General features: G+C 43.2%; 3 protein-coding genes across 12 annotated transcripts; 2 read left to right on the top strand and 1 right to left on the bottom strand.

Moving 5' to 3' along the window:
* The first annotated feature begins 8 nt into the window (after positions 1-8).
* Positions 9-6177, top strand: naxd (NAD(P)HX dehydratase). Of its 5 annotated transcripts, XM_023981272.2 has the most exons (11): positions 674-1643; positions 1746-2225; positions 2442-2589; positions 2771-2816; positions 2905-2993; positions 3485-3593; positions 3759-3809; positions 3935-4039; positions 4123-4243; positions 4336-4456; positions 4804-6177. In XM_023981272.2, exons 1-11 carry the CDS (start codon positions 1142-1144, stop codon positions 4952-4954), a joined length of 1923 nt encoding a protein of 640 aa, XP_023837040.1. In that variant the 5' UTR covers positions 674-1141; the 3' UTR covers positions 4955-6177. The 5 variants fall into 5 exon arrangements, with proteins under 5 accessions (XP_023837044.1, XP_023837042.1, XP_023837041.1 ...); XM_023981276.2 differs by lacking the exons at positions 674-1643; positions 1746-2225 and adding an exon at positions 9-156; XM_023981274.2 differs by lacking the exons at positions 674-1643; positions 1746-2225 and adding an exon at positions 217-476.
* Positions 6178-6417: 240 nt separating this feature from the next.
* Positions 6418-10644, top strand: LOC111959593 (inhibitor of growth protein 1). 4 transcript variants are annotated; one of them, XM_023981265.2, is made up of 4 exons: positions 6418-6556; positions 6843-7007; positions 7383-7531; positions 9287-10644. In XM_023981265.2, exons 2-4 carry the CDS (start codon positions 6869-6871, stop codon positions 9923-9925), a joined length of 927 nt encoding a protein of 308 aa, XP_023837033.1. In that variant the 5' UTR covers positions 6418-6556; positions 6843-6868; the 3' UTR covers positions 9926-10644. The 4 variants fall into 4 exon arrangements, with proteins under 4 accessions (XP_023837033.1, XP_023837036.1, XP_023837034.1 ...); XM_023981266.2 differs by having other exon boundaries at positions 6420-6519; XM_023981267.2 differs by lacking the exon at positions 6418-6556 and adding an exon at positions 6598-6724.
* A 738-nt stretch (positions 10645-11382) lies between these two features.
* ube2al (ubiquitin conjugating enzyme E2 A, like) lies at positions 11383-17793 on the bottom strand. 3 transcript variants are annotated; one of them, XM_023981270.2, is made up of 6 exons: positions 17690-17793; positions 15286-15366; positions 12984-13009; positions 12610-12699; positions 12425-12513; positions 11383-12171 (listed from the first exon to the last, which is right to left on the bottom strand). In XM_023981270.2, the coding sequence occupies exons 2-6, from the start codon at positions 15309-15311 to the stop codon at positions 12043-12045; spliced, it is 360 nt and encodes a 119-aa protein (XP_023837038.1). In that variant the 5' UTR covers positions 15312-15366; positions 17690-17793; the 3' UTR covers positions 11383-12042. The 3 variants fall into 3 exon arrangements, with proteins under 3 accessions (XP_023837038.1, XP_023837037.1, XP_023837039.1); XM_023981269.2 differs by lacking the exon at positions 17690-17793 and adding an exon at positions 16951-17342; XM_023981271.2 differs by lacking the exon at positions 17690-17793 and adding an exon at positions 16073-16150.
* Between the last annotated feature and the right edge of the window lie 1479 nt (positions 17794-19272).

Here is a 19272-nt window from a genome sequence, read left to right as displayed (position 1 = left end):
ATACATGAGGTGCACTTGATTTAGCTCACATTGCGCTCCTTGAGGGCAAATAYATATATTTTTAAATGAACACCACTGCCTGCAGGAGAGCAAATCGAGCAAACATGTTTATTGCTAACATTTAGACGAGACAGGTGATGAGCTGCTAGTAACAATGTAAGTGTAACATTCGACTATTCAATGACGTAAACAAATTACAACTCAATAGGACATTCAATTTCCTATRTAGAATGGACGTCTATCTGTGAACTTTACCCTATATTAAATTGCATAATGTACCTCTGTTTCTTTAAGAGCTTAAAAAACCAATCAGATTCCAGTGTCATATCACAGATAGAACAATCTTTGGTGAGTTTGGTCATATCTCCTCGCCAACCCACTTCCTGTTTTGGTTTGGGCTCTTTTAGCAGCTCTCATGATCCCAGTGACGCGTCTCTCTATCCTATTTTCAGCAGTAACGCACAGTTCGTGCCTAGGTAAGACCTGTCAATGTGTGCGCGCTGTCTGTGACACCTCTAATACCACTGTTTATCTAGGGGCACGAAATAGACTCGCAAGGGCATGTCAGAATCATGCAACATGGAAGTTGGATGGTTGTCTTTTGCCTCAGTACTGTTGCACTGACGATTGTTGTATCACTTCTGTATCTAAACGAGGAAGGTAAAGTAAAAACAGCAAATACTGTACTTTAACATTACATCCCTTGCACTATAATTGTATAAATCACAATAATCACTGAATTAATTTAGTTCCTTTAGGACCCAGCAGAGCTCCTCGGAGTCTATCCCTGTGATGTAGTACACATTCTGCCCCTGACGTTTGTGTTGTAGTGTACTGGTAGGGATCTATAATCAATCAGCTTTGCAGACTGTGGGACACACTAATCTTCATTATATGAAAGTGCATTGTCTTAAACTCAACATCAGGCTGCTGAATGTGCGCCTTCCATGTCTAGGTAAATTGTTACCTGGTATCAATCTCAGTCGGAATGTCGAGCTTCGAGGTTTGATGCAGGATGTTGCTAGCTAGCTAGATAGCTAACGTTAGGACATTTCACTAGCCGAATTGCTAGCTAACTTTTTTTGGTTTTCAAACTTCTGCATGCTTTAAAATATCAATCACGTTGAACTCGCACCTAATTATGCTCGCCATTTCAACACGGGGCTTTCTGTGGTCAGATGTCGAGACCAGAACCTTGCTTAACATCTGGGGCGAGCAAGACATCCAGACAGCGTTGGATGGAAACTTCAGAAACAGTCATGTCTACCGCGACGTCGCCCGAAGGTTGGGAGAGATGGGGTTCGAAAGAACCCCAGAGCAGTGTAGGGTGCGAATCAAAAGCCTGAAAAGGCAGTTCCTCCTGGCCAAGGAGGGCAACCTGAGGAACAATGGACAATACCACAAGATCTGCAAATTTTACGATGCCATGGAGAGGATCCTGAGCAGCCGTCCCCAGATTGACCCCCAGGAGCTGCTAGACAGTGGGGCTGTGGGGGATGAGACCATGGACGGGACAGAGGAGGAAGAGGACACAGACCCTCCACAGCACCCATACCTGGAGAGCACAGGGGAATGCTCCTATCCAGAGACCCAAGTGAAGCTGGAATACCCTCCCATCCCTATCCCTGTGACTGTGGGAAATGGTAAGTAGCATTTATATGACATGTTTTTACATTGTTATCATATTGTATGCAGCTACTACCACAGTCACAGCCCTCAAAACCTTAATCCACTTTCCTCCACAGGCACCACAGTCAGACAGACCAGCAGCAGCCAGTCAGCTAGTGGGCCGTCCTCCAGCCGACCCAAGCGGCCCAAGAAGCGGCACGCTGACCTGCCCCTGGACAGTCTGATGGAGCGATTCCTGGAGCAGAGTGCTGAGGCCGAGCAGAGCTTCTACCAGTTGGAGGAGCAGCGTCTGCAGGTCGAGGACCGCCGGCGAGAGGCCGAACATGCCCGCGAGCTCCACATGCTCCAGGTGTTGGGACAGATGTTCTCCAGCATCGCCACCAGAAACCCTGTCGCCACAGCAACCGCAACCACAGCAATGCCGCCTGCTCGGAATACCATGGAGTCTACCATGCAGCCCAGTGTGCCGATGTCCGCCTCCAGCCATATGACGCGTGGTCGGTCGTGTCACCTCCGAGTCCGCTCGCCCCAATCCCAGGCTGAGTGGCCCAGCTACCACACTCAGCCACAGTCCAACGCAGGTTCTCAGACTTTAGGTATTCACTTCTCTCACTCAGTTGGCCCGTGTTTGAGCAATGGCCAGCCCTGGTGAGACTGCCTGTCGAAAAGCAGGTCAAACAGAACTGAATAATGCGGGAACAGACGCACAAAGATGTCTAAGCCTAAAAGCACACACAACACACAAGCAGCTAGCGCAGGGAAGCTACACATTTTAAGGAGAACTCTGAATACTTCTCTCTTTTCTTTCTCAGTCATCGAGCGCTCCTTCTCCCTTGGAACAGCCGCACACACAGGCATGGATGATATCCTTCCACTGGTGAAAAATATAGTCCCTCCATTGACATCTAAAAAGCACAAAGGCCAAGACGGGCGGATTGGGATTATTGGGGGATGTCAAGAGTAAGTCACCCAAGTGACCCAACCCAATTCCACCATCAACTTTGATCTCTAAATGAAGGTTTTCTGCCTTATACCAATATTGTGTGAGGTAACCAAAGTAATTTACAATTTTTTCTCCTCTTCTTTGTGTCCTTTCATTCCATCCATTCTTCCTGCTGACAATTGTTCTTGTCATGGTAAGGTATACAGGAGCTCCGTACTTTGCTGCTATTTCTGCATTGAAAGTGGTAAGCACACAGTAGCTTTCTTGGTTCTGTGTAATTTGTTCTCTGCTGGAGACATTGATATGATGACAAAACCTCTGTCACTTCTTAGGGGGCCGACCTGTCACACGTGTTCTGCACTAAAGACGCAGCGATAGTGATCAAATCCTACAGTCCGGAGCTCATAGTTCATCCTGTGCTGTAAGTTACGTCTTAGAAGCCAATGTATACACTGACAAGCCAATGTATACACCTTCCTAATATTGAGTGGCACCCCCTTTTGCCCTTAGAACAGCCTCAATTCGTCTGGGCATGGACTCTACAAGGTGTCAAAAGTGTTCCACAGGAATGCTGGCCCATGTTGGCTCCAATGCTTCCCACAGTTGTGTCAAGTTTGCTGGATGTTCTTTGGGTGGTTGTCCATTCTTGATAGAGGGGAAACTGTTGAGCGTGAAACACCCAGCAACATTGCAGTTCTTAACACCCTCAAACCGGTGTGCTTGGCCTTTCTCCCTCCTTAATCTACACTGATTGAAGTCGATTTAACAAGTGACATCAGTAAGGGATCATAGACTGACCAGGTGAATCCCGGTGAAAGCTATGTCATTGAAATGGCAGATGTTCCTAATGTTTTGTACACTCAGTGTTTGTAAACAGTGTGTATATGATGTTGATGATAACTGTGTACATAGGGACAGCCCCAATGCAGTGGAGGAGATAGAGAAATGGCTCCCCAGACTCCATAGCCTGGTGGTGGGACCGGGGCTAGGCAGAGACGACAAACTGCTGAAAAACGCCAAGGCACGTGGGGCACTGAATATATATATATATATATATATATATATATATATATATTATATATATAATAATTATATATATATATATATATACAACACACACACAGTCAATTTTAGATTAGACAGTCCACATGATATTACCAATGTTCTTATCAGTCTTTTTCTTTAGGAAGTAATTGAGAAGTCCAAAGCAAGAGATATCCCTATAGTTATTGATGCAGTAAGTACTGTACACATAACCAATTTTTGCTTTGGTACATTTAAAAAAAATATATATATATATAAATGTCCAATATATTTATATATTACAAGGATGTTCAGTGATTGTGTGTGTTCCACCAATAGGATGGGCTGTGGCTGGTTGCTCAGCAGCCATCAGTCATCCAAGGGTACCAGAAGGGCATCCTGACTCCCAACTACATGGAGTTCACCCGGTTATATGAGGCTATGGTGAGTCTGCCAGTGCTAGCGCAGTGTGTGTGTGTGTGTGTGTGTGTGTGTGTTCGTTCATTATTAACCCTCTGTGTTTTCAGCACCATGAGCCTCTGGATAGCAGTGACCATCAGAGGAGTGCCATGGAGCTCAGTGTTGCCATGGGCAACCTGACCGTGGTGCTCAAGGGGGAGGAAGACCTAATCACCGACGGTAACAAGGGTTAGTGTTACAAACACACACAGCTACACTCAGTAAGTGCTACACTCACAAATAGTCCTGTAAAAATCTGACTGTGTTTCTGTGGTGTCCAGTGATCTTGTGCAGACAGGAGGGCAGCGGGCGGCGGTGTGGGGGGCAAGGAGACCTCCTATCTGGCTCTCTGGGAGTGCTGGCACACTGGGCATACGCCTCCTCAGAAGACATGACCAAAAGGTACCATATTCATCTCATCATTTTGTGATTAAACACTGACACGACCAAAATGAATATAGCTTTATGATAACATATCGTCGCTGTCTGATGAAAAACCTCGTCATTCAATTTTCATGTATTGAAAGCAGTAACTTTCATCAATGTGCTCTGAACATTTGACTCTAGGACCAAGAACATTTATTCAGAATAGCTTCTGAGGTTTTGAAATTGTAAACGAAAGCAATATTTTCCATTTCCTGAAAAGTTTTTTTATGTTTTGTAGGATATGTAACCTAGTTGGTGTAATTTTATAGTGTATTCGTCATTGATCTAACTTATGTATTCTCCAATCTCTTCTTCTGCCTAAGTGTGAACCCATCAGTGGTGGCAGCTTTCGGGGCCTGTTCTCTGACCAGACAGTGTAACAGACAGGCCTTTCACAAACATGGCCGAGCCACCACCACCACAGACATGATCCAGGAGATCAGCTCTGCCTTCAAAAAACTATTTGAGAGCTGAGAACAGTCTATAGGAGCAGAGTCCAAGATACACTCACATACACTATATATACAAAAGTAAGTGGACAACCCTTCAAATKAGTGAATTCGGCTATTTCAGCAACACCGTTCGAGCACACAGCCATGCAAATCGAGCACACAGCCATGCAATCTCCATAGACCAACATTGGCAGTAGAATAGCCTTACTGAAGTGCGTGGCACTGTCATAGGATGCCACCCTCCCAACAAGTCAGTTCACCAAATTTCAGTTTGACGAACAGGTGTCCACATACTTTTGGTCATGTAGTGTACTGTACATGTATACATAAAGTATTACATTCATAAACACAAACACTTTCTTCCATGGGAATCCTGAATATCCATTATCTTCTTTGACATTGGGCCAAAGAGCCCAACTATCAATGTAGCTAGTCTTTACCTCAGAGGTAGTTTCCGATTGAGTCAACATTTGCATCGTTTTACCATAAATGCAATATTCACAAACGCGGTAACATTGCCTTTCAAAAGCTGCATAGTTGACAACCCTCGATCGGATTGAGTTAATAAGAAATAATTCACACAAAAAAGACTGACTCCAACATATGAAACCACTTCTAGCATAGCCGCAGGAAGATGTTTGAGGGTGCTGCTCTTTTTTTGGCCCGCACTACAGAAGGCTATCTCAGTTCGCTAATGCGGACTAGTAAAGGCCCAGTGCAGTACTTTAGTGAAAAAACTAAATAAATTTAAAAAAAAATGCATTAATTAACCACTATTTCCCACTGGTATGACTCGTAGTTTATTGGTGCTCAATAAGTTATAGACCTTGACGATTTTTTTACATTGATAAATACATTTTGGCTATGTTGTCTCTCTTACACTGGACCCATTGAAACAAAAAATGACAATGCAATATTTCCTTTACACTGGAGTCTGTTATTTTCTTAGTGTCTCCTTTGCTATTCAAAAAAGTGTGAAAGCCAGCACTTCATAATTAATGGGGCACATGAGGGTGAGCTGAGATTACACACCTTAATATCAGACTACCCAATGTACACATACTGTAACACACTGAGCAATACCTGGTGAAAGTTAGAGAATACAATTTAGAATCTGTGATTTGTTTCCAGACAGTTAATCATATTCCATAAATGACTTTACTGTCATGAATAATATAATCTTAGTGACATATGGTGTTGTCTCCTGTTTTTGTCAACCACCCTATATTAAAATGTTGGAGTTCACTTATTTGTTCTGTCTTTACTCTTCATCGGTCGCTTTTTCAGTCTTCTATCTCCTTAACAGTGTTGCAGAGAGTTGGTCTATAACTGTCTTGCTCAAACAGTACGAACATGTGCAACTGTAACATCAAGCATGGACCATTTTCACTAGATCTGCATCACTACTAATTAAATGTATTAAAACGACTGCCTAAAGTATCTTCACTCACTGAAGAAAATTACCAATGGCAGATTTGTTGCTGATACGTTGCGCATGCGCATACAAACGTACAGTTCTCCACGTTGGACCAGACGCAATCAATACATAGTTGAGTTACAAGATTCTCCAGTTGGATTGAATACATTGTAAGAAGTTCATTAAACGGCAAATATAAAGTTGCTGGTGAGTAAGAATTGCTCGCTAGTTGCGTAGCTTAATTTTCGTGTTTAGACAATTAGTTTGAAGGCTAACGTCACTGCTAGCTTAGTTAACGTTAGTTCGCTTCTAGGCTGTTAGCTTACCTAGCTTTCCCATAAACGAGCTAACAGTAGTAACGTCAGCGTGTCAAAAGTAAGCTCAGGGAGTTTGCTAGATACATATTTTTTTAATAAAAGTTCAACGCATATCTTTAGGATTATGAGTTTCGGATGTTCTGTGTAACAAATATCTCTTATTTTGTTGTGGACAGCTTTGTCTGGACTTCGACAGAAGAACATGCTAAATCCGGCAAACGGTGACCCGGTCCACGTCGTTACAAATTATGTGGAAGAATATTTGGACTTGGTCGAATCACTGCCATTCGACCTACAGAGGAGCGTGTCTCTCATGAAAGAAATTGACGCCAAATACCAAGGAAATTTGTTCACATTTCATCCAACGACAATCTATATACATAGCTCTAATCATAATGTAGCTAGCTATCGTTAGCTAGCGAAACTGTTAGCCCAGCTATTTGACGTTAGCTACAGTAACTTAGTAGGTAGCAAGCACCTGGCTACTGCTGGCATTYAGCTATACCAGCTTGTGCATCAGTAATGTAGTTGGAATAGTAGATACCCTTTATTCACATTTTGTCACTTAGTTATGAACTAGATTTGTTCCAAAGTATGTACATGTATTTAGCTAGCTACAGTAAAACTATTGTTTTCCACTTTACTAATGTGCCATGTTTGTTACATTTAAAAAAAAAAAACATTATTTAACTAGGCTTGCATAATGTTTTTCTCAGATGTCCTGCATGAGCTGGATGATGCTTATGAGCGCTACCGTCAGGAGTCCGACCCTCTCCAGCGGCGCAGAATGCAGCTGTCCATCCAGAGAGCTCTCATCAGCAGCCAGGAGCTAGGAGATGAGAAGATCCAGATTGCTGGGCAGATGGTGGGTAAATGTGGCGGCTGCCTGTATACTTTGCTGAATGACTGTCCAGCTTTAAAATAACAATAATATATAGATGAGGTAGCCCCACATTGGTCACTCTCCTTGACTAACCTATGTCACCCCACTGATCACAACCCACAGTATATACACTGCTCAAAAAAATAAAGGGAACACTTAAACAACACAATGTAACTCCAAGTCAATCACACCTTCTGTGAAATCAAACTGTCCACTTAGGAAGCAACACTGATTGACAATAAATTTCACGCATGCTGTTGTGCAAATGGAATAGACAAAAGGTGGAAATTATAGGCAATTAGCAAGAACACCCCAAAAAAAGGAGTGATTCTGCAGGTGGTGACCACAGACCACTTCTCAGTTCCTATGCTTCCTGGCTGATGTTTTTGGTCACTTTTGAATGCTGGCGGTGCTCTCACTCTAGTGGTAGCATGAGACGGAGTCTACAACCCACACAAGTGGCTCAGGTAGTGCAGTTCATCCAGGATGGCACATCAATGCGAGCTGTGGCAAAAAGGTTTGCTGTGTTGTCAGCGTGTGTCCAGAGCCAATGGAGGCGCTACCAGGAGACAGGCCAGTACATCAGGGACGTGGAGGAGGCCGTAGGAGGGCAACAACCCAGCAGCAGGACCGCTACCTCCGCCTTTGTGCAAGGAGGTGCACTGCCAGAGCCCTGCAAAATGACCTCCAGCAGGCCACAAAATGTGCATGTGTCAGCATATGGTATCACAAGGGGTCTGAGGATCTCAATCTCGGTATCTAATGGCAGTCAGGCTACCTCTGGCGAGCACATGGAGGGCTGTGCGGCCCACACAAAGATGCCACCCACACCATGACTGACCCATCGCCAAACCGGTCGATGCTGGAGGATGTTGCAGGCAGCAGAACGTTCTCCACGGCGTCTCCAGACTCTGTCACGTCTGTCACATGTGCTCATGTGCTCAGTGAACCCTGCTTTCATCTGTGAAGAGCACAGGGCACCAGTGGCGAATGTTGGCCAATCTTGGTGTTCTCTGGCAAATGCCAAGTCCTGCACGGTGTTTGGGCTGTAAGCACAACCCCCACCTGTGGACGTCGGGCCCTCATACCACCCTCATGGAGTCTGTTTCTGACCGTTTGAGCAGACACATGCACATTTGTGGCCTGCTGGAGGTCATTTTGCAGGGCTCTGGCAGTGCACCTCCTTGCACAAAGGCGGAGGTAGCGGTCCTGCTGCTGGGTTGTTTGCCCTCCTACGGCCTCCTCCACGTCTCCTGATGTACTGGCCTGTCTCCTGGTACGCCTCCATGCTCTGGACACTACGCTGACAGACACAGCAAACCTTTTTGCCACAGCTCGCATTGATGTGCCATCCTGGATGAACTGCACTACCTGGCCACTTGTGTGGGTTGTAGACTCCGTCTCATGCTACCACTAGAGTGAGAGCACCGCCAGCATTCAAAAGTGACCAAAACATCAGCCAGGAAGCATAGGAACTGAGAAGTGGTCTGTGGTCACCACCTGCAGAATCACTCCTTTTTTGGGGGTGTCTTGCTAATTGCCTATAATTTCCACCTTTTTGTCTATTCCATTTGCACAACAGCATGTGAAATTTATTGTCAATCAGTGTTGCTTCCTAAGTGGACAGTTTGATTTCACAGAAGTGTGATTGACTTGGAGTTACATTGTGTTGTTTAAGTGTTCCCTTTATTTTTTTGAGCAGTGTATAATAAACCCTGTACTGTCCTACTGTTCCAGGTGGAGTTGGTGGAGAACCGTAGCCGACAGGTGGACTGGCATTCTGAGCTCCTCCATGCCTCCCAGGAGATCCCAGAGATCCATGTACCCACATCAACTGCTTTGATGACGACTGCAGCCTCCATGATGTCAACGTCGGCAGTGACAACCACACCGGGCAAAGCGGGTCACCACGACAAGAGGCGTGACGAGGTAACGCCAGGCTCAGTCGGTGGAGGGGAAAAGTCTGTCGGGAAACGTTCGCGGCGGCAGAAGAACGGAGAGAACCGGGAGAGCTATGGAGGCATGGATCATGGTGATGAGGCGGGCATGGGGGCAGCCAGGGAAAAGAGGGCCAAAATGTCATCGTCCAAGAAGAAGAAGAGGTCAAAGGGCAAGTCAGAGAGGGAGGTGTCACCCCCAGACCTGCCCATCGACCCAGATGAGCCCACCTACTGCCTGTGTGAACAGGTGTCTTACGGCGAGATGATTGGCTGTGATAACGACGAGTGTCCCATCGAGTGGTTCCACTTCTCCTGTGTGGGGCTGCATCACAAGCCCAAGGGGAAGTGGTTCTGCCCCAAATGCAGGGGTGAGAATGAGAAGACCATGGACAAGGCCCTGGAGAGGGTGAAGAAGGAGAGGGCCTACAACAGGTAGCTGCTCTACCTGGCCCAGTGAACGTTGTTTGTGGTCATGTTTTTTTGTTATTGTATTTTTCTACTCCCAATTAGTATCAATGCTGTTTGAAAATGAAGAATTGGGGCCTCCCGAGTGGCGCTTCAGTCTAAGGCACTGAGGCGTCACTACAGACCCGGGTTCAATCCCAGGCTGTGTCGCAGCCGGCCGACCCATGAAGCGGCACACACTTGTCCCAGCGTCTCCGGGTTAGGGGAGGCCTTGGCCGGCCGGGGTGTCCTATCACGCTCTAGCGACACTTTGTGGCGGGAAGGGCGTATGCATGCTGAATCGTGTCGCTAGTACGGTGTTTCCTCCGACACAATGGTGCGGCTGGCTTCCAGGTTAAGCGAGCAGTGTGTCAAGAAGCAGTGCGGCTTGGCAGGGTCGTGTTTCGGAGGAAGCATGGCTCTCAACCTTCGCCTCTCCCGAGTCCGTACGGGAATTGCAGCGATGGAACAAAACTCTAGCTACCAATTGGATATCACAAAATTGGGGAGAAAAGGGGTTAAAAAAAACAAATGAAGAATTAGAAAGAGGGACATGTCATTTTAGTAAAGGCTGTACTGTAAGATGGACATCCTAGTTCAGAACCACTGGTTTAGAGCAGATATGTAATACAGATGATTGTTGACGCTAGTGTATCTTGCATGCAACCATACTAGCCATATTGCTTCGAACAAATAAAACATTTTAACCAAGATTGCGTGCTAAAATTCATTTTAGACATGCACTATATTACAAGGTGGCTTACAGATATGAATGCAATGTGATTCCTATGTTGAATTGTCTTTGCATCGCCTGTATTTACCATGGGATGTGACTGCTGTTTGTTATAAGTGCCATTAGTAATAGGGCTGCCCTAGCAGCAAGTTATTGTTGACAGATGGTTAAATTGATGATGCCTGGGGCCTGTAGTTGTGAGGACAGTCACTTGTGACACCAGTGAAAATAGTATTTAAATGCATCTTGGGCTGGAGCCCATTGTGTCTGGTCCAATGGTAGTATTCTTGAAGGCCTTGGCATGTATATTATGAAATCCTTTGGTCCCTAGTCTGTGCTTACTGTCTGTCAAAAATAGCAAAGGAACAACTCACGTGGTATGTGTACACCATCATGCCATGTCTGCGATTAGTTTGATGTTTAAAGAGTTCCTTACCAATAAACCATATTCTCATTAAGTTGGTGTCCAATGTCAATGCGGCAGAGGCATTGACTAACTGATGGAAGTGGGCAGCTAGTTTCTCAGTGCTAGCATTGCAAGAGATCACCGATTTCACAGTATTTACCAGATAGCGAAAGCTAAATATAGGTGATTGATGACTACAGTAGGGAGCACATGGTTAACCAGCCAGGAGAAACGCAGTACTACTGTCATAGTAAAGGTAGCTTTGACGACTTATTTACAATTGCTGAAAAAGTGACATGGACAACCAGTGCAAAATCTGTACAATCAGGATGTATGTTCTATATACGAGTACTTACTGAACAGAGAACAAGAACGCACTATCACTGTCATGCATGTAACAGAGCTCACAACACAGCAAAGACATGGGTTAAGCATGTGGGTCTAGTTCTGAATCAGGTTGTTTAAGGATAAACACACACAACAATTTTCCAAAGAAAGGTAATGAGCTTGATAGCTCAGATGCTGCTTTGTAAAATGAGCTTATGTATTAAAGGGTAAGGGGAGCACACAAAAGAAAGGACCTACAAGCAGGTTAACATGGTTAATAGAATATTTCTTCCAAACATTACACATCAGTCCAACTCATTTATTTCAGTGTGGGAAGGGAGGAGGCAGGTAATTGACGTCCAAAAATTGTCCTCAATTGAAGACGGTGGCGACAAAAACAAGATTCAGCACATAAGTCCCCTGATAAGCCAAAACAGGAGGGAGAAATAGAAAAAAATAACGAAAACTCCACTCCAAGCGTGTCAGGAAAAAAACATTTTCAACAAGGGACAGGTAAAGTGCATAAATATGTAAAAGTAAAATGGAAGAAACAAAAAAAATCTAAATTAAGATTACTCCTCAAACTCGCATCACACACAGCTCAGCGCTGGGGATAGAGGAGGCCAGAAGGGAGAGGATGTGGTCAACTGTCCCTCCAGCTCTGTTCTACAATGGCCGACACACGCTTCTCGTACTCCCTCTTGTTTTCTTGGTAAAGCTGGGCCGCCTGACTGTTTGCTGGACTGTTGGGGTTTGGTTCATCTAGCAGAGACTGGAAGAAGGGAACGGAGCGAGGTGATGAATAATGAGCCAACTGAGTAGACGAGACAGGCTTTCTACAGCACAGAGAGCAAGACATAAAAGTGGGCATGCACCATGACACTTCAGGATGTTCAGTATGGGAAGTCTAACATCTGTTGTGTTTTATAATCTCTGCTTTGTCACAGTAGGACTAAATGTTGACGGGGAAGGGAGGATACATGGCATATAAAATGTATTATGGAAAACAAGATATATTTGCCTACCTGAATAGAGGTAAGAATGGATGAAACATCATAGGTTGGACTCCATCGATTCTGCAGAATGTCTAGACATATACTGCCATCTGCATACACTGTAAATAAAACGGAACGGTTAAAATACCATTAACCTTTGCAGGTAATACTAACTATAATCAGGCTGTTTTGCTACTGTCGTTATGACAACATACCATTTGGATGAAACATCTTTGACACAAATCGTACTGTGGGGGGTTTGTTAGGGTATTCTTCTGTGAACTCAACAGTAAGCTTAAACGTGCCTGGAACATAAAAGATGGGAGGGGGGGGAGATTAATTAGAACCATGGCTCTAGTTCATATCACTCTAGTTCATACTATCATGCAACAAAGAATGTTAGAAAACTTAGCATTTACAGGTGTTGCATTATCTGTAACACTGCCGGTAGATAAAACAGGAAGTTGATGATTGACTGCTTTAGCCTACTTTATGTGAAATTGATCAAATCAACAATTACGTCACACACAACCCTCAGCTCCATAGAGTATGCAAACACAAAGAATGGGGTGCACAGTGCTGTACTCACCGTCCTCAAAAGGTGTCCCTTCTGGGCTGTAAAGGGAAATAAATATGTTTAAACGTTTTCTCTGTATGTGTGAAATATATGCATGTGTCATTTCCCCGTAAATAAGTTAACAGATGAAGGAGGAACATTGTGATGAGCAGATGAATCACGTCACATTTTTGGTATCATTGGCCCAGAAAGGTATTGAAATGACCTTGATCTCAGAATTCCCAATAACTACGCTGACCAGCTGGCAAGTGTCTTCAATGACATGTTCAACCTCTCCATGATCCAGTCGGTAATACCTACACATTTCAAGACCACCATAGTCCCTGTACCCAAGAATGCCAAGGTAACCGTCTAAATGACTATCGCCCCGTAGCCATGAAATGCTGGTCATGGCTCACATCAACACCATCACCCTAGCCACCCTGTACCCACTCAAATTCCCATAACGCACAAACAGATCCACAGATGATACAATCTCTATTGCACTCCACACTAGAGGTCGACCGATTATTCGGCATGGCCGATTAATTAGGGCCGATTTCAAGTTTTCATAACAATCGGTAATCTTCATTTTTGGATGCCGATTATGGCCGATCACATTGCACTCCACGAGGAAACTGCGTGGCAGGCTGACCACCTGTTACGCGAGTGCAGCAAGGAGCAAAGGTAAGTTGCTAGCTAGCATTAAACGTATCTCATAAAAAGCAATCAATCTTCACATAATCACTAGTTAAACTAGTAATATCATCAACCATGTGTAGTTATCTAGCTTGTCCTGCGTTGCATATAATCAATGCGGTGCCTGTTCATTTATCATCGAATCACAGCCTACTTCGCCAAACGGGTGATTATTTAACAAACGCATTCGCAAAAAAACACTGTCGTTGCACCAATGTACCTAACCATAAACATCAATGCCTTTCTTAAAATCAATACACAAGTATATATTTTTTAAACCTGCATATTTAGTTAATATTGCCTGCTAACATGAATTTCTTTTAACTAGGGAAATTGTGTCACTTCTCTTGCGTTCAGTGTAAGCAGAGTCAGGGTATATGCAGCAGTTTGCGCCGCCTGGCTCATTGCGAACTGTGTGAAGACCATTTCTTTCTAACAAAGACCATCATTATTTTGACAGAATCGTACATAATTATGACATTACATTAAAGGTTGTGCAATGTAACAGCAATATTTAGATGTAGGGATGCCACCCGTTAGATAAAACACGGAACGGTTCCGTATTATACTGAAAGAATAAATGTTTTGTTTTCGAAATGATCGTTTCTGGATTTGACCATATTAATGACCAAAGGCTCATATTTCTGTGTGTTTATTATATTATAATTAAGTCTATGATTTGATAGAGCAGTCTGACTGAGCGGTGGTAGGCAGCAGCAGGCTCGTAAGCATTCATTCAAACAGCACTTTACTGCATTTGCAGGCAACTCTTAGCAATGCTTGAAGCACAGCGCTGTTTATGACTTCAAGCCTATGAACTGCCGAGATTAGGCTGGCAATACTAAAGTGCCTATAAGAACATCCAATAGTCAAAGGTATATGAAATACAAACGGTATAGAGAGAAATAGTCGACGCTTCATAATTCCTATAATAACTACAACCTAAAACTTCTTAACTGGGAATATTGAAGAACTGGTAATATTGAACCAACAGCTTTCATATGTTCTCATGTTCTGAGCAAGGAACTTAAACGTTAGCTTTTTTTACATGGCACATATTGCACTTTTACTTTAATTTCTTCTCTTTGCATTATTTATTTGAGACTAAATTGATTTTATTTATGTATTATATTAAGTTAAAATAAAAGGGTTCATTGTTCATTCAGTATTGTTGTAATTGTCATTATTACAAATATATATATAAAAATCGGCCGATTAATCGGTATCTGATTTTTTGGTCCACCAATAATCGGTATCGGCATTGAAAAATCATAAATCGGTCGACCTCTAGTATAGAGGTCCTGGATGGCAGGAAGTTTGGCCCCAGTGATGTACTGGGCCATTCGCASTACCCTCTGTACTGTCTCAATTTCTATTTTATTGTATTACTATTTACTTTTTAACGCCGCATTGTTGGGAATGGGCTCATAAGTACTTCACGGTAAAGTCTACGGCTGTTGTTTTCGGGGGATGTGACCAATAAAATTTGATTTGAAACTACCAAGACAGAAGGCTATTTCTGAACCCTAACTCTGCAATATTTGCTGCCGGAGCATGGGGTTATAAATAATACTGCACAGAAAATCTGTGACAGTCTGAATGTGCACATCTGACCGGTTGCGCTTCGCCATCTTACCCGAATATGACTGCATTCCACACCATTATGTTGTTTTCGGAAGGGGCACCACTGACGCCAGCCGGAGGGTCTTCTTGTAACCTATGGGGCCCGAGAAAAACAACTTTAGTTCCACGTGTCAAATTGCTTGCTACCTAGCTAATATATACTTATTAACCCAATTTTCAAACTGATAGTTATTTTACAAATCGACACATTAGTGAACTCACTCTTACTTGCAATATTATCAACCAATGCAGAAGCCCATAAAAGTGTTAATGCTACTTAGCTAGCTCAACGTTCTACCCTGTACAGTAGGTGGTGGTTATACACCTTATGAGTGTGGTCTGCCAATAAACCTCAAAGAAGGAACGTAAGTGGGAAGATGGCGAAGTGGATGCTGAGTTCGAATCGAGCAGCATGTTAGGCAAATTTGGTGAAGACAAATGTTCCGAATGGACAACAGTAGTATTGAAAACTGGACCGAAAAGGAAATTGTCTAAAATTGGATTGGAGGATACGTGTGTGAATGATAATGAATCGCTTCTTGTTGGGATGCATTTGTTTAGTAAGGATGCATATGTGGGAAACCCATTTGAGGTGTCAAATGGTGAAGTATGCACTTGGAAAAGTAAGAGTGACCAGTAGTGGTTTTATTTTGATTAATTGTATTTCTGAAGAGCAGAGGAAGATTGCTGTGGGCCTAAAAAGAATCAGGACAACAGAAGTTTTGTGTTTTGAACTTCGGAGTAGAGCACCCTTCAAACGAGTCATCTCAGGGGTGACGACGGATGTTCAGGTGAAATACCTGAATTTAATTCCTGGTGTGGTTGATGCAGTGTCTGATCCGCTGGGTGAATGGGGAACAAGAAGAACGTCTGTCGGGCCTGTTTTTTTTGTTGATAAAGAGCAATTACCTACACATGTGAAGCTTGGTTATGTAAGATACGCAGTAAGAGCTTTCACCTGAGTGTAAGGATGTAAAAGATTTGGCAATTTTTCAAGTGTTTGGACTTAAGGCTCGACATCTGAAAACTTGCATGGGGTACTGGCACCGGAAGACCCGCCCTCACAGGTTCCCCTTGGGAACAGATCTGTTCTATTTATTTTTTACAGAAAATGTGTTTATTTTCTTTTGGTAGTTTGTTCACTTTTTGGGTGGAATCCTGTTTCCACCCGCATTGTGGCGGGATGCACATTCAATTGTGTGTTCGCCAATATACCATAGAAGAAACCTCGAAGAAGCTAAACGTCAGTCACAAACCGTAACGGTTAACGTTATGCATATAAACACGGGATATCGCAAAACCAATTTGAGTAATCTTATGTATGACGTATTGTTAATCTAACCCAGTTTCGCTTGCGAGTGAGCTATGGTGACTCGCATTGGGAGAGCAAATTGTTTTCTTCGCTAGCTAATCTGTAGCCAAGTATTGGCTGGAAAGCTAAATAACGTAGCTGACTGTTTTAGAGTAAAACGACTTTCTCGGCATGAGCTATTTTCAAACGCAACATTACACATTTGAGAATTGTAAACTAGATAAACCCCAAAATGTCAGGAAAGACACGGCTGTGTGATTTTCTAGTTAACGTTTGCTAGCTAGCTTGGTAACCTTCGCTGACTAGCTTTGCTAGTTAGCTTCTTCAGACATCAATAACACCATCCGTGAAAAATGTTCATCTCACCGTTTAAAATCTCTCATCAATCGTCTTCTTGCCGGAGTAGACATCGTAAGCTAAATATATAACGGTAACACAAATGTACTGCTTTATTTACAACAAAAGTGTTTATAATATAGCTTGTTAATGTTGTGTTTACAACAACATTCAGCTCTCTTTTTTTCCCGCTGTCGCCTCGGTGAAACGATATCCTTCGAGTCTTACCCTAGCCGCTGGTAAGTGGTATATTAGGCGATACCACTTCAGCTAATAGGGGACGTCGTCGTTTCCGTATTCTTCTAAAGAAAACCGAAACGTAGGAACATTTAGGTTTTAATATAATTTTACTTTATTGTGTTACATTTGTATTGAAAAACGATTTAATACGTATCTAATTACTTAGTCTCACCTTATTTCTATTTGAGACCGTGTTTGACGGGGGGCGTGGTTACAGGGACGTAGCGTTTGTACGGTTAGGTAAAAAATAAAAACTCCAGCTATGAAGGCCGGTCTTGGGGACAGGTGACAAACGGGTGTTCGCACAGGTGAAATAGTGGGCATGTCCAGATACAAAAGGAGCGGTGACGAATACCATATTGGTTAGAGCGTTGGGCTAGTAACCGAAAGGTTGTAAGTTCGAATCCCCGAGCTGACAAGGTACAAATCTGTCGTTCTGCCCCTGAACAAGGCAGTCATTGAAAATAAGAATTTGTTCTTAACTGACTTGCCTAGTTAAATACAGGTAAAATAAAAATATATACTTTACCCAGTACTAGGACATTTTTGCCAAAATCATGGTTGCCTCTGGCAGGAGGCTGAGACTTGGCCGCAAGTGTATCTTCCAACAAGGCAATAACCCCAAGCACACATTAACATCTACAATGAAATAATAATTGACCACAAAATCAACAGTTTGCAATGCCTATCTGTCTCTGGACTTCGAACCCCATTCAAAACCTGGGGTTTGAAATGAAGAGGGCAGTCCAAAAAGGCAGACTATGTATATCAAAGATCTGGAAAGATTCTGTATGGAGCAATGGTCAAAGAGCCCTCCCAATGCGTTCTCCAATCTGAAATTTTCTTCTAGAAAAAGGCTGTATCAGTCTATCCTCACAAGGAAAGGTATTGAAAACAGGTGTCAATTTTGACCCCTATAATTCTGAAACAAATATTACTTGTTAAATCAAATTTATTTGAATAAAAATTGGTTTCTTCTATAAAAATACACTACCGGTCAAATGTTTTAGAACACCTACTCATTCAAGGTTTTTATTTTATTTTTATTTTACAATTTTATAGAATAATAGTGAAGACATCAAAACTATGAAATAACACATATGGAATCATGTAGTAACCAAAAAAGTGTTAAACAAATCCAAATATGTTTTATATTTGAGATTCTTCAAATAGACACACTTTGCCTTGATGACAGCTTTGCACACTCTTGGCATTCTCTCAACCAGCTTCACCTGGAATGCTTTTCCAATCGTCTTGAAGGAGTTCCCACATATGCTGAGCACTTGTTGGCTGCTTTTACTTCCCTCTGCGGTCCGACTCATCCCAAACCAACTCAATTTGGTTGAGGTCGAGGGATTGTGGAGGCCAGGTCATCTGATGCAGCACTCCATGAATCTCTTTCTTGGTAAAATAGCCCTTACACAGCCTGGAGGTAGTGTGGGGTCATTGTCCTGTTGAAAACAAATGATAGTCCCACTAAGCCTAAACCAGATGGGATGGTGTATCGCTGCAGAATGCTGTGGTAGCCATGCTGGTTAAGTGTGCATTGAATTCTAAATAAATAACAGTGTCACCAGCAAAGCACCCCCACAACATAACACCTCCTCCTCCATGCTTTACAGTGGGAAATACACATGCGGAGATCAACCGTTCACCCACGGCGGTTGGAACCAAAAATCTCCAATTTGGACTCCAGACCAAAGTACAGATTTCCACCGGTCTAATGTCCATTGCTCGTGTTTCTTGGCCCAAGCAAGTCTCTTCTTATTGGTGTCTGTTAGTAGTAGTTTCTTTGCAGCAATTCGACCATGAAGGCCTGATGCACACAGTCTCCTCTGAACAGTTGATGTTGATGTGTCTGTTACTTGAACTCTGTGAAGCATTTATTTGGCCTGCAATTTCTGAGGCTGGTAACTCTAATGAACTTCTCCTCTGCAGCAGAGGTAACTCTGGGTCTTCCTTTCCTGTGGCAGTCCTCATGAGAGCCTGTTTCATCATAGCACTTGATGGTGTTTGCGACTGCACTTGAAGAAACGTTCAAAGTTTTTTAAATGTTCTGTATTGACTGACCATGCCTTAAAAGTAATGGACTGTCGTTTCTCTTTGCTTATT

The sequence above is a fragment of the Salvelinus sp. IW2-2015 genome, linkage group LG36 (assembly GCF_002910315.2).
Source record: "Salvelinus sp. IW2-2015 linkage group LG36, ASM291031v2, whole genome shotgun sequence".
Classification (NCBI taxonomy): domain Eukaryota; kingdom Metazoa; phylum Chordata; class Actinopteri; order Salmoniformes; family Salmonidae; genus Salvelinus; species Salvelinus sp. IW2-2015.
The sequence above is the reverse complement of the archived record's forward strand: the minus strand, read 5'-3'. Positions and strand labels throughout refer to the sequence as shown.

What these genes read in the sequence shown, in the direction of transcription:
- naxd (XM_023981272.2), top strand. Translation starts at nt 1,142, where the DNA reads ATGCTCGCCATTTCAACACGGGGCTTTCTGTGGTCAGATGTCGAGACC. An exon ending in CCCTGTGACTGTGGGAAATG is followed by an intron (nt 1,644 to 1,745) that starts GTAAGTAGCATT and finishes TTTCCTCCACAG; the next exon opens with GCACCACAGTCAGACAGACC. An exon ending in TCAGAAGACATGACCAAAAG is followed by an intron (nt 4,457 to 4,803) that starts GTACCATATTCA and finishes CTTCTGCCTAAG; the next exon opens with TGTGAACCCATCAGTGGTGG.
- LOC111959593 (XM_023981265.2), top strand. Translation starts at nt 6,869, where the DNA reads ATGCTAAATCCGGCAAACGGTGACCCGGTCCACGTCGTTACAAATTAT. An exon ending in AATTGACGCCAAATACCAAG is followed by an intron (nt 7,008 to 7,382) that starts GAAATTTGTTCA and finishes TGTTTTTCTCAG; the next exon opens with ATGTCCTGCATGAGCTGGAT. An exon ending in TCCAGATTGCTGGGCAGATG is followed by an intron (nt 7,532 to 9,286) that starts GTGGGTAAATGT and finishes CTACTGTTCCAG; the next exon opens with GTGGAGTTGGTGGAGAACCG.
- ube2al (XM_023981269.2), bottom strand. Translation starts at nt 16,994, where the DNA reads ATGTCTACTCCGGCAAGAAGACGATTGATGAGAGATTTTAAACG. An exon ending in AGGGACACCTTTTGAGGACG is followed by an intron (nt 12,700 to 12,983) that starts GTGAGTACAGCA and finishes TTTATGTTCCAG; the next exon opens with GCACGTTTAAGCTTACTGTT. An exon ending in CCATTCTTACCTCTATTCAG is followed by an intron (nt 12,172 to 12,424) that starts GTAGGCAAATAT and finishes CCCTTCTTCCAG; the next exon opens with TCTCTGCTAGATGAACCAAA.